At 41.0% G+C, this 13,126-nt stretch overlaps 1 protein-coding gene across 1 annotated transcript in view; it reads left to right on the forward strand.

Moving 5' to 3' along the window:
* Window positions 1-463: 463 nt before the first annotated feature.
* Window positions 464-13,126, forward strand: part of KCNB2 (potassium voltage-gated channel subfamily B member 2) — a 376,920-nt gene continuing 364,257 nt past the window's right edge. Inside the window, exons 1-2 of the mRNA XM_038579518.1 lie at window positions 464-590; window positions 7,567-8,249. Of these exons, the coding sequence (XP_038435446.1) occupies window positions 7,671-8,249 (579 nt within the window). The 5' untranslated portion in view covers window positions 464-590; window positions 7,567-7,670. The remainder of the gene's footprint in view (window positions 591-7,566; window positions 8,250-13,126) is intronic.

Here is a 13,126-nt window from a genome sequence, read left to right on the forward strand (position 1 = left end):
GAGACTTTTGTAAGCATTTATAGATCTGGGTTCTAGTCCAAGTTTAGCAACTATCAGAGAGAGATCAGCCAAGTCACATGACCTCATTGAATCTCAGTTTTGAAACATAGAAATAAGGAATTGGACTAGATCATGTGCAAGCTCCCTTCTGCCACATTTTGTGATTCTAGTCTCCAAACATGAGGGGACATAAAGTATGATATAATGTTTAGGTCATAGAAACAATCTCAAATCTGACTCAGTATTCAAGCTTTTAGTAAAAACCACATTGTCTGTAATATGTTTAATCATGGAGAAGTAAGAGAGCAGACTGTAGTTAGAAAGCATATTTTTGCTATTAAACGAGCCCAACTGAGAGAAACATCCTTTGTCAAGAATGTTACTACTGAACATTCCAGACAATCATTACATAATCTAAAAGCTAATTTTATTGGAAGAAACCTAAGAAGATATTCAAATTCTATCCAAATTTAATGAACATTTTTTTACTTGGTTTTACAGAGGCTAAATCGAACTTAGGCCGAACACCCAGACAGTGTATGAAGTCCATCACTCAAATTGAAGATTGTATCATCCACATAGAATACCAGGTAGTAACTGAAGTTTGTGATTTTTATCAGGATATTACAGGGTGGCCCAGCCTTGTTTTCATTTCGTTTAGTGGCACCAGTATTTTCTCTAATTGGTTGTCTTTTTTATTTTTCTCATCCTCTTTCATCTTTATTTATCCCCTTCACGGCATTGTGACTCTGGGAAGATGTTTGCAAAAAGAAGCATTTAAAAGAACGCATCTTGGGGCCCAAAGTAAAGGGCACTTTTGCCTCCATAATAGAAAAATCTTCCACCAGGTGAATGGCTAAACGTTCATATAAAAGTTTTAGCCTTTTTGTGTGCTAGGAAACAGACTGAAAATTTCAAGCCATGACTATACCTTATAGTTTATAAAAAGGCTCAAGATGCATTATAGTATGCATTATAATATCAGTATTATATTTTTCAAAGTAGAGAAGGATTTTTTTTATCACCTACATCTTATAAAAAGCCATGTTTTTAAAGGCAAACCTAGTGTTTTACTAATTATAGCAAACATATATTTGAGATCTAATTATTTAGTTCTCTATTCTGATGAAGAAAAATCATATTATGTGTCTACATAAAATAGTTTGTTTATAAATTTATTCAGAGACATCTGTGATATTGAATGATGCTCATATTACATATTCTCCTTATTACTTGTCTTTTCCCTTCTTACTGCAACACAATGCTTCCTCTGACCACTGAAAGCAAAGCTTTTAGGATTTTGTTTGAGTGTATCTAAAAAAAGCATCGGTTATATCAAGGATAAAAGTCCTGGATTTTTTTTTCAAACTAAGGACTAAATAGTTGTGCTAAAATCGAGGAACATATTGATATTCACAACTTTTGATTGCAGAAAGGAAATGCCACCTTTCACCTTTCTGATGGCAAGGACAATGTATCAGTTATTACTAGAGTTTGATACATTAAAAAACAATAAACACTATGAAATTCATTAATATTTCCAGCCGGGTTCTAATGTATTCAGCAGGTTTGTTGAATTTCTCAGGATTACCTGAGTTTCCAGGACTTCAAAGTTCGATCTTTCTCCAATGAATTTGATTCATTTTTAACTTGTTATAATATTTTTTCATTAGTGAATTCTGAAAGTACTTTCAAAAATTTCAGTAAGTACTAAAATTTTTTTTAAAGCATTGATTACAGTTTCAACTAATAGTTATGGTGCTTTTCTCTCCTGATATCTACTACAAATAAACGTTGTGGCTCTCTGATACAGAAAAAGCTGTTATTAAAAAAGATTCATTTACTACTTAATACTATACATGAAAATTTAAGAAAATGCGTTAGCTATACATAGAGTGATTTAGACTGTGAGGTCTCAGAGCATGTAAATGCCGGCTCAGTGTATATTAGCAATACAGAAATGAAATGTTAAACATCACTTAGATCTTCAGAAAGATTTGCTTTTCATCTTCACAGGATCACACATGGGACTTATCCTGCCCTGCTACCTTAAGGAAGTGTCAAGTATATGACATAATGGTAGTATTTTTGAGACTACAGTAAACCCCCTCCACCCCTCACCACCCTGCGCCCCCCCCCCCCCCCCCCCCCCCCCCCCGCCGGCCGCCACAACCTGGAGTCTCAAGCTGTAATTATGATGCCATGATCAGAAAGTTGTGTTTTGTCAGGTTTGGTCCTGAATGGGTGGCAGCATAATTTCACACTGCTGGTAGGAACACAGTGCAGCTGTGCAAAACGAGAATGTTTGTTGTTGTTTATTGCTTAAAGAGTCACTTTTTTCTCTAACAGACTAATGAAGGGAATTTTAGTACATTTGCACTGGTCTACTGATTGCCTTAAGCTTGACTTTCAATTGATCAAATGAGTGAAATAAGTCAACAAACTGCCATCAGAAAAGATTCACTGAGATTTTGCCCTCGGAATAAAAATATCGTCAGTTTATAACTATTTATGCATATGAATTCTACACAGTTGCATAACATCTTTATCGTTTAAACATTGAATTATTACAGCTTATATTGTATACTAAATTGAATTAGATGATAAATTTTTATGGAGTAAAATTATTGTGATCGACATAATTTCACTTGTAAAACTAAATGTGAGAAAATGTCGCATCATATCCATTTTAATTACTAAAATTAAAAACATAAATTTTGCGAGCTCTTAAGAGTGTCAAGACATAGTACCTACCCCAGAGGAAACCGACAGGTTCATTGTTAGAAGTAAAATTAATATAGCAGAAAAGAACGTGAGTGCAAAATGAAAAGTCAAACGGTAGAAAATTAAACACTAAGTAAAAGAAGTGAAACTTTTATGATGTTCTGAAGGTAGTTTCAAGCTCTGGTAAATATGAAAGAATTCTTAAAAGGAAACATGGAAACCACCTTTTTTTTTTAAGAAGCTAGACAGGAACAATGTCTTTAGTGACTCCGAGGTAGTATGATATACTCACTTTTATCTTTTTTTTTTTTTTTTACTTACTTTTATCTTAAGTGAAGGTAGTGATTGGAATGGAGGGTGGTAAAGATCACAGAATCATAGTGGGAGTAAAGATTAGCCAAGCATCATAGGATATTAATGATCTGTAGGCATAAAATGCCACTCTTTAATAGGTGAGGAAACCAGTCCAACCAGAAAGATGGGGAGGTAGGAGCTCAGCCCAAACTGGAGCCAGGGGTCCTGAGACTCTGAGCAGAGCCCCTTGTGCAAGCTCATACAACTTCCCATACAAAGCAGCTCATTTTGGATGTTTTTCTCATCTTCTGGATAGAGATGTGGCATTTTCAACTCAAGAGGTTTTCATAGTGAGGCTATAGAAAACTTTTTTTTTAAGATTTTAATTTATTTATTCATGAGAAACAGAGAGAGAGAGAGAGAGAGAGAGAGGCAGAGACACAGGCAGAGGGAGAAGCAGGCTCCATGCAGGGAGCCTGAAGTGGGACTCGATCCTGGGTCTCCAGGATCACGCCCTGGGCCCAAGGTGGCGCTAAACCACTGAGCCACCCGGGCTGCCCAGCTATAGAAAACTTTATGAAGTACGTACAGGTTTGAAATTATATAGTTTGGTTTTGTTGTTGGTCAGAGGCTCCGAGGATTGAAAAATCTAGGGAACAAGATTGGAATAGAAGGGGAGGAATGGGAGAAAGTTAAGGCAATGAGTGGAGAAACAGAGACAGGAAAGTGGGAGAGAAAATCCACAGAGGAAGAAAGAGAAGGGAGAATGATAGGGGGGCAGACAGAAAGGCTCAGCACGGTTTCAGAGGTAGTGTACTCTGCACTTGAACTACATACGGCCTCCAAAGGCGACGACCATTTGTTTTCCATGATTATTCTGAATGCCTGATGAACTCTCTCAACACTATTCACAGCTCTGCAACTGCTTGAGAACTTGGGCCTTTGAGCCTGCACTCCTTATCAGATAATAAGCAGAACATTTTGCCAAGGAAAAATAAAAGCTTTTAACCACAGTAACAGTAATCAGAGCAGACCATCTTTAAGTCTTAAGAAAATCAAATCAGTGGGTCACATTTTCTCATCCTAAGTTTCTCTACCCCTGCTTTGAAGACGGGGCATTGAATTTCAGCTGTCTTTTATTCTGGAATTTGCAGTCAACACTGGATTTCCTATAATAGAAAGTTTTTGATCAGTAAGAAAGATATTGTGAAATTTAAGTCTTATGACCTCTCTTCACCTGAGACACACAACCTATGAAAAGGAAAATTCACTATAAGTCATGTGTGAGATTGTCTGAGACAAATGGTGACTATGACATAGCATTTACGCTTTTAATACTGACATTTCCAAGAAAGCAAGTCGTATTAAGCCCCTGCCCTCCAACATGAGATCTTTGTGTTGACGTTGGAGTTTGTTCTCACTCTTTCTGGAAAACCTCTGATCTGATACTCTAGTCAGTTCAAAAACTGTTTATCTTTTTCACATGAGTATAAGATGTGATATTCCAAAAAGAGTAAATTCATTTTATGTCTATTTGTAGCCAAATTAAAAATGGATTAGCCCTTGTTTATTTATTCATGTGGACTGTTCACATAATCTATGGATTGCTGAGATGTCATTGTATCTACAACCAAGTTATGTGATGGAGAACAGACATTCATATTTGTGACCAGAGCTTCCCCATCTCTAATATTTTTAGTTGTATTCCCTGATTCTAATATTGTTGCTCAATTTTGTGTATGTATTCATACTCCCTTGTCACCTGAATACAAAATTTGGCCATGGGCATTGATGGCATCCAAGATACGCACTGTGAGGTGCCTGTTCTGTGTAGGTACAATGCAGGCACAGAAAAGGTGAGACTAATGGTTTTGGCCTTATAGACTTATAATTTACTAGAGAAGACAGTACATATGGATAAGGAAAATATGTGAACGCCAGCATTTACTTAGTAGACATTAGTGCAGCTTCTAATCTCAGTTTTCTTTCAGTTGGTCGAAACCAAACTTAAGATGAGAAATACAAATTTTCTTATTCTGTTCAGATATACCTCCCTGTAGTGAGCACTTCACATAAACTACCTCATTGAATCATCATAATACTGCCTGTGATACTGTAGATACTGTTATCCCCATTTTGTAGAGTAAGAAATTGAGGCTCAGAGAATTTAAGTTGTTTACCCAAATCATTGTGCCTCCTCTTTATTTTTGTAAAAATAGGTGTTTATGTCATCTGTGGTGAAAGTATGTATGTATTTACTTACCATATTTCTGTCAGTGTTTGAAAAAACCTTTCTATTCAAGTGTATCTATTTATTGTATGAAATACTTATATATCGTCCATCTACATTTTTCATAAATATGACTTATTTTAATTTGAGAAGATACTTGACTTCTGATGGAGAAATAATTATAACTTATAAAAATGGAGAAATCAGAGACATACAGACATTGGTGTGTATCTTAAAAAAGAGTTCTAATTATGAGGACCTCTTAAATATAAGAGTTTTTCCCTTTGGTGTAAGGGCATTGACTATAAACATGACGTTTTACATTAAAAGTGGTGTTTTGGATGTATTGCTTGATGCTCCATGATTTTCTGCAAAAACATTACAGGAGAAGATCAAATAAGAAGATGCTGCTGCAGATCAAAATAATAGATCAACAAAAGGGAATACTAGAGCAGTAATGTCTTAAAGAATTAATACCCAGGAGAAAAGAGCTGTGGAGGAAAAGAATACAAATACGAACACACACACACACACACACACACACACAAACACACACATGTTCTGACATATACAATGTATACACAAACATATATACATATAACATGTAAACATAAATGCATTTTAGGTAAGTCACTCAAATAACTCCATTTATGCATTGGTCCTATTGGCTCTTTTGTCAGCTGTTTTGTGGAAAACTGTTGATTCATTATTTAACATTTATTAAACCTTTCCAATCTATAAGCACCGTGCTCAGTGATAAGGATATGACAGACAAGATATTCTTTGTCTTTAAGAGCTCCCAACGTCCTGTGCAGGTGTTATTGCAGTGGTATAATGAAACAGAAGTGACATTCACAGAGTTTCATGATCCTAGAAGAGGAATATCATGGAGGGCTTTCTGGAGATTGATGTCTTAGAGAAGTCTTGAACAGCAAGCAGCAGTTAGTCAAAAGGAAATGGGAAAGGTGGATGCCCTTCCGCAGCATGAAAAAAGCTCTAGGAGCTTGAGACAGGAGGATGTGTGTCTTCTGGGGTTGCTGGAAAATAGTGATGATGGAGAGATGAGAGGTGAGGATGGACCTCACCTTAGGCCAGACCTAATAAGGCTAATTGGACTTTCTACTGCCAGTAATGATGAGTCTTTGTAGAATTTAAAGCACAGAAAGGGCCAATTTTGTATCTTAGCAGATCATTCTAGTAGCTCTGTGGAGAATGATTTTTAGGCCGAGAACACCAGAGTTCAGGATCTAACTTAACAATAATGGGTCTTCTAATCCATGAATATTGAGTATCTCTCATGTATTTAGATCTTTAGTTTCTCTCAGCTGTGTTCTAAGCTTTCAGTGTAAAAGTCTTAATATCAATTTTGCATCTTAGCAGATCATTCTAGTAGCCATGTTGAGAATGGTTTTTAGGTTGACAACACCAGAGTTTGGGATCTGGTTTAAGAGGCTGCTGTAGAAATGTAGGCAAGAGATGCTGAGGTTCAAGGATGACAGGGACAGGGTCCTGGCGGTGGAGCACTTATGCCATGTTTAGTAGATGAAGTTGGTTAAGACCTGGTTCTTAACTGGATGTAGACAGATGGATCAGGATTTCTCAGCTTTAGCTTGGGGGGCGGGGGGGGAGGTTGTGTTTTTCCCAGCCCCCACCCATGCTCCAAAAACCCGCATGTTTGTCACGGGCTCCATTTAGTATCGAACTGAAATTTACTGCATAGTCTCGGGGGCCAGACACGGTGCTGAACTTTACACTCATGAACTCATTTAATGCTCAAAACAATGTGATGAAGGTACAGAGTCCTAACTGTGCTACTTTTGCATAAAGGGGAAACAAAGAAGTTTCGATAATAAAATACATCTTCCCCCCGCCAAAAAAAAAAAAAAAAAACTGGATGTGGGGATGCAGAAGGCCAAACCTCTGACATGGAGAAGGAGCAGGAACTGGTTGCACAGGTTGGCGATATGGTCAGTTTAGTTTCAGGTGTCTCTGGCTCAGCCAGGCTGAGATATTTCAGTCTGGAGCTTGAGAAAGCGGTCCCTGGTGATCAGTTTGGGAGTTCCCAACCTCTAGGTGCATGCAACCGAATGCACAGCCTCTTGTGTGTGCGTGTGTGTGTGTGTGCGTGCGTGTGATACACCGTAGTCTTTTCCTCTTTTCTCATCTCTGAAGGCCGAGCTTCCTGTCTCAAGCAATGCACAGTAATTAACATGACACCTCCCTGTTGTGCGGGAACAGCAAAGCCCTCCCGAGGAGCAGGCAAGGCTTTGGGCGGGTGGCAGCCTGCCCCCCAGTGACCCTTGTTGCTTTCTTTCCAGTCGCGCCGGTGGACATGCCTGCCTCGGAGGGCCACCGCCGCGGCTGACCCTCCCGCAGCTCATCCTTCGGAGGATCGTGGCTCCGCGCCGCTGTCCGGATCACGATGGCAGAGAAGGTGCCCCCTGGCCTGAACAGGAAGACCTCCAGGTCGACCCTCTCCCTTCCACCCGAGCCCGTGGACATCATTAGGAGCAAGACGTGCTCGCGGCGGGTTAAGATTAACGTGGGCGGCCTCAACCACGAGGTCCTGTGGCGCACGCTGGACCGCCTGCCGCGCACGCGCCTGGGGAAGCTGCGGGACTGCAACACGCACGAGAGCCTGCTCGAGGTGTGCGACGACTACAACCTGGGCGACAACGAGTACTTCTTTGACCGGCACCCGGGGGCCTTCACGTCCATTTTAAATTTCTACCGGACCGGGAAGCTGCACATGATGGAAGAGATGTGCGCGCTCTCGTTCGGCCAGGAGCTCGACTACTGGGGCATCGACGAGATCTACCTGGAGTCGTGCTGCCAAGCCAGGTACCATCAAAAGAAGGAGCAGATGAACGAGGAGCTGAGGCGGGAGGCCGAGACCATGCGAGAGCGGGAGGGGGAAGAGTTCGATAACACCTGCTGCCCCGAGAAAAGGAAGAAGCTCTGGGACTTGCTGGAGAAACCTAACTCGTCGGTGGCTGCAAAGGTAGGAAAAGCGGGGCGCTGCTCCCCCCCCCCCCCCCCCCGTGCGCGGGCAGGAGGGCTGGTGGCCTCCCCTCCAGGCAGCGTAAGCGGCCGCGTTTCTGAGGCTTTGGAGAGGCAGGACCAGGTAGGGCCGCGCGGCGAGGAGCGCTTTGCAGAGGCGCACGGAGCTCCGCGTAGTGGCGCGCGGTGGCGGGGCTCGTTCTTAAGCAGCGCTGCTGGGTCGGAACAGGGCTGGGCGGCAGAGGCTGCAAGGGTTTGGGTGGCCGTGTCGCTGCGCGGTGGCGGTGGCTGGAGTTTGAGGGGAGAGCGCTAGCTGGGGTCCGGCACACGTGGACGGTGGTGCAGTCCTTGAGGGTTAGCTGGGGTCCAGGACACGTGGAGAGTGGGGCTGTCCTTGAGGGCTAGCTGGGGTCCAGGACACGTGGACAGTGGTGCAGTCCTCGAGGGCTAGCTGGGGTAGAGCACACGTGGACAGTGGTGCAGTCCTCGAGGGCTAGCTGGGGTAGAGCACACGTGGAGAGTGGGGATGTCCTTGAGGGCTAGCTGGGTCCAGGACACATGGAGAGTGGGGATGTCCTCGAGGGCTAGCTGGAGTCCAGCACACGTGGAGGATGGGGCTGTCCTTGAGGGCTAGCTGGGGTTCAGCACACAGGGAGTGAGGTGCTGTCCTCAAGGACTGGCTGGAGTCCAGCACACGTGAAGCGTGGTGCTGTCCTCAACGGCTAGCTGGGGTCCAGCATATGTGGAGAGTGGTGCTGTCATTGAGGGTTAGCTGGGGTCCAGCACACGTGGAGAGTGTTGCTGTCATTGAGGGCTAGCTGGGGTCCAGCACACGTGGAGAGTGTTGCTGTCATTGAGGGCTAGCTGGGGTCCAGCACACGTGGAGAGTGTTGCTGTCATTGAGGGCTAGCTGGGGTCCAGCACACAGGGAGTGTCATGCTGTCCTCCAGGGCTAGCTGGGGTCCAGCACACGTGGAAAGTGGTGCTGTGCTCGAGGGCTAGCTGGTGTCCAGAACACCTGGAGAGTGGTGCTGTCCTCGAGGGCTAGTTGGGGTCCAGCACATTTGGAGAGTGGTGCTGTCCTCGAGGGCTAGCTGGGTTCAGCACTTTGGAGTGTGGTGCTGTCATTGAGCGTGGAGGGAGTACCTCCTGGCCTGGTTCTCTGGAGGAGCATGGAAAGAGGGAGTGTGGCCCCATGTAACTCAGAGGACTGTGGGGCTCCTTGCTTGAAAAAGGGCCTTCTGGTTAAACTGTGTAAAGAGTGAGTCAGTGTCCATGGTGCCTCCCTTACCTCTCTTATTATGAGGCCTACTCTGACAATGATGATCGTTTTTTTTTCCACAATTGAGGTATTACCCTACCTCAGAGTTTATCGTGTTTGCTTATAATGAAGGTAAACTCACATTTCCATTGTGCTGCATACATCTCTGTCTCAGAGTAAGTTTGTTTTGCCACGAATTGCAGCATTTAATTCAACTGCATGATTCTGTTTATCTAATTTTATTTAGAGCTTTGAAGGTTAGCACAAACTGCTTTTCATCCCATATATTTAGTTCTATATTGCAATAGGAGATATGAATACAATATCAAGAGTCATCTTTAGCTGCAGAGGCGTAGTATTAGTATTTCATGCATGTTAGATGAAAATGGAATATGGAAGAGAGAAAAGGAAAATAGCAGAAAAACGTGTCATCACATAAATTCTTAAGTTGCTTCAGAATTCTTAAAAATCAGTAAAGATTATGGAAATATAATAGGCCATTATTAAGTGGAAAGTAAGATCTTATAATCTACAACACGTAAATTATGTAAACAATCAACTGAATGCAGATGGTTGTAAAATTGCTTCTGCCCTGTTTGATATGCCTAGTTTTGCATCATGGTGACTTCTAAAGGCATTTTACTTTCTGGCCAGAGCATGGAAGTCAGTGAAACAAAATATGTTTCTGTTGTACACAATGAGGAAATGCACACCTTGTAGCAAACGGAAAGATTTCAACTAGGTCTTTTTTGTAGTTATGAATAATTTACTTTTCTTTTATCCATAAGAAAGAAATAGATATGCTATACTTGTGGGTTTTGGTTGAGAAGGTTACTGCTCTTTGTAGTGTCAAGTGTTAAGTTACATATGTGAGTCACTGGTAAAAATATGGAGTAAATTTTAAAGATGAATGAGATAAACTCTGGATTTAAAGGAGTATTTTGGATGTTAAATGAACTCTTTCAAGCCCTTAGGCGGTTGGGGTCTAAGTCATTGTTCCATCGAATGCTCCAGAGGGTGTTCGACATGTATGCAAAAATCAGCAGCTATATCAAAGAAAATTTGAAGTTTAATATGGCTTATTTGCTTATAACAGCATTATTAACACATATCTAAAATTCAGTACTGTTATAGAAAAAAAAAACGTGTAAGGTATATACATTTGTTTTTCTGAAGCATTTCCACTGAGGACAGAATATGATCAATAACTTGATTTCCCAGATGAGGGAGTTCATTTAATCTCTAAATTTTAGAAGCAGCAGCCATCTCTTTATCTCTAAGAAGGTAACATTGATCATGGCCTATTGTATGCTATTATATATACCTGCACATCAGATAGATTATTGAAACTTGCTTCAAATTTTGTATGCACAGATAAGATATCTACCTACAAACTAAGCAGTTAAGGACATTGGTTTTGGAAATTTTAATGTAGTTGTAAATAATAAATTTGTTTCCAAATTATTAATCAAGTAAGGCAAATCTTTGCTAACCTAAGTAGATTTTTTTTACTAAATTTTCATAAGGAATTGTATTTGTTTATTTAAATATCTACATTTTCCTCTCTGTTTGAATGGTGAAATATTATGGAAATCATTTACATTTGATTATATGGTACTTTAGTGAAAGTATTGTTCATTTGTGTGAGGTTTGGAACCTTTTAAAAACAGCTCTGTATGGTGTCTTATGTAAATCACTACTTTTTCCTGTACTCTTCTCAAATCGTATAACTTGTTATTTCTCTGGAATAATTCTTGGTGAGGTGAGTCCTGTGTGTGAATAGTATTTTTACAACTTAGGAACAATTTGCTTTGTTAAAACTGCAGTAGGATGATACTCTAGCCCTCACTATTTGTGTTATGGGTACAGCAGGATCCTGCCTATGCCATGAAGCTCTTGTGTTGGAATACTTGGAATCTATGTGTTTTTCCTAACTTGCTTAGGAGGTGAGATATCTTTGTTGGAGAATATCTGTTTACCTTGCCTCTACGGTGATTGTTTATTCAGTTTGGTAGTTCAGTTGAACATATATAGCATGTTCTGTGTGGGCTAACACATCTAACTGGACATGTAGAAAGACACTCTTTTCTCTCCAGAATTTAAAATATATTCTCTTGGCTTAAGCAGGAATTTCATATCCTTCAAAGTATTTGTCTTTTTCTCTTTGGGTTTTCCTGTCTTTTATAATCTATTGAGTATTTCTACAATAAAGAAAGTTAAAGTTATGAATTCACTTGCCAGATCCCTAGCACAGGAGGAAAAATTTGACCCTTTCTATCAAATATTCCACAATAGGCTATATTGATGACATGGAATAAATTCTCAGTAATCAATTCAATAATAATTGTCCAGCCTATAGTATGTCCATCCAGTATGTCACACAAAATTATTGCAAGGCCCATTGACCTATTGTATTTTGTCCTTGAGTATGACCCTAAAAATAACAATTTGGCTTTTACAGAACATGCTTCTTGGTATTACTTCTATTAATTGAACTTTGAAGTATATAAATAACTGGAAAAAATGCCAAACGGGGTTTAAATAAGTGGTATGTCTTAAATGTCTTCATTTAACAAGTTAACATTTTTACACACACACAGGATAATATGAAATATAATTGTACTTTTCACAAAATAATAACAGGGCTTACAGAAATTGTTCTTTCATAGTTTTTTCTATAATCTGGTACTATGACATGAGTTTATATGTGCATGATGGACTTTCTGTTTTTTCAGTCTTGTTAGTTTATCTTGGTGACATTCTGTATACCCTCATGCAGAGATAATGTACAAAGTTTAAATTTGAGGCTATTTGTGAATGTGGGGCCCACCAAATGGGCCTGGAGGATGGCTGGTCCAAATCTCTGGGTTACTGTGACATGGAATTGCTGGTTCTGGCGTGCCTTTCATAGGAATGTGCAAGGGGAGAAGATGGGCTTAACTGGCTGCCAGTTTCCTGGGCAGTGAATTGGAATTAGACTTGATCCTGTACCTCTTCCAGCCTTGGGCCATTTAGTCAGCCTCTGGCTTGGAAATACCTATCTCCCTTTTCTTTGGCCTTTTCCCAAAGGGACTGCAGTAGCTGTTCCCCTTTAAATTTTGCATTACAGGAACTTCTCTCTAAGAGGTATTTGAAAGCATTTAAGTGAAGTGGATCCTATGGCATGTGATATTGTCTGCCTTTAGGATGAAACAACAACCCACAAGGAGCATGGCCCACCTGAGAGCTGAAAAGAAAGAGATTCAGTACTGTACAGTGCCTTCACTTTAGATATCTGAAAAAGGTCAAGAACAAAAGAAGTCAACTGTGTCTTCAGGCAAACCCAGTTAGGAAACAGCTCAGCCTTCTGAGGCAAGCTTCAGCCTGGGCATATACATGGATATGGTGTTCGGGACAATGCCAGCCAACAGGCCCATCTCAGGTGTCAGGTCAGGAAGCTAGACTTTAGCCCATATTTGAAAAAAAAAAAAAACCCACAATATAAGGCTGCAGAAAGACATTTCTGTTCATCTGAACCAGTACAGTGAGAATCACCTGGCAACCCTGTTGGGCAGGGTCCAGAGTCAAGTTGGTGGGAGCCCGTTGGGGGGGTTGGGGGGGGGCCGCGGGGAGGAGGT

Source organism: Canis lupus, chromosome 29 (genome assembly GCF_011100685.1).
Source record: "Canis lupus familiaris isolate Mischka breed German Shepherd chromosome 29, alternate assembly UU_Cfam_GSD_1.0, whole genome shotgun sequence".
NCBI classification, from domain to species: Eukaryota; Metazoa; Chordata; class Mammalia; order Carnivora; family Canidae; genus Canis; species Canis lupus.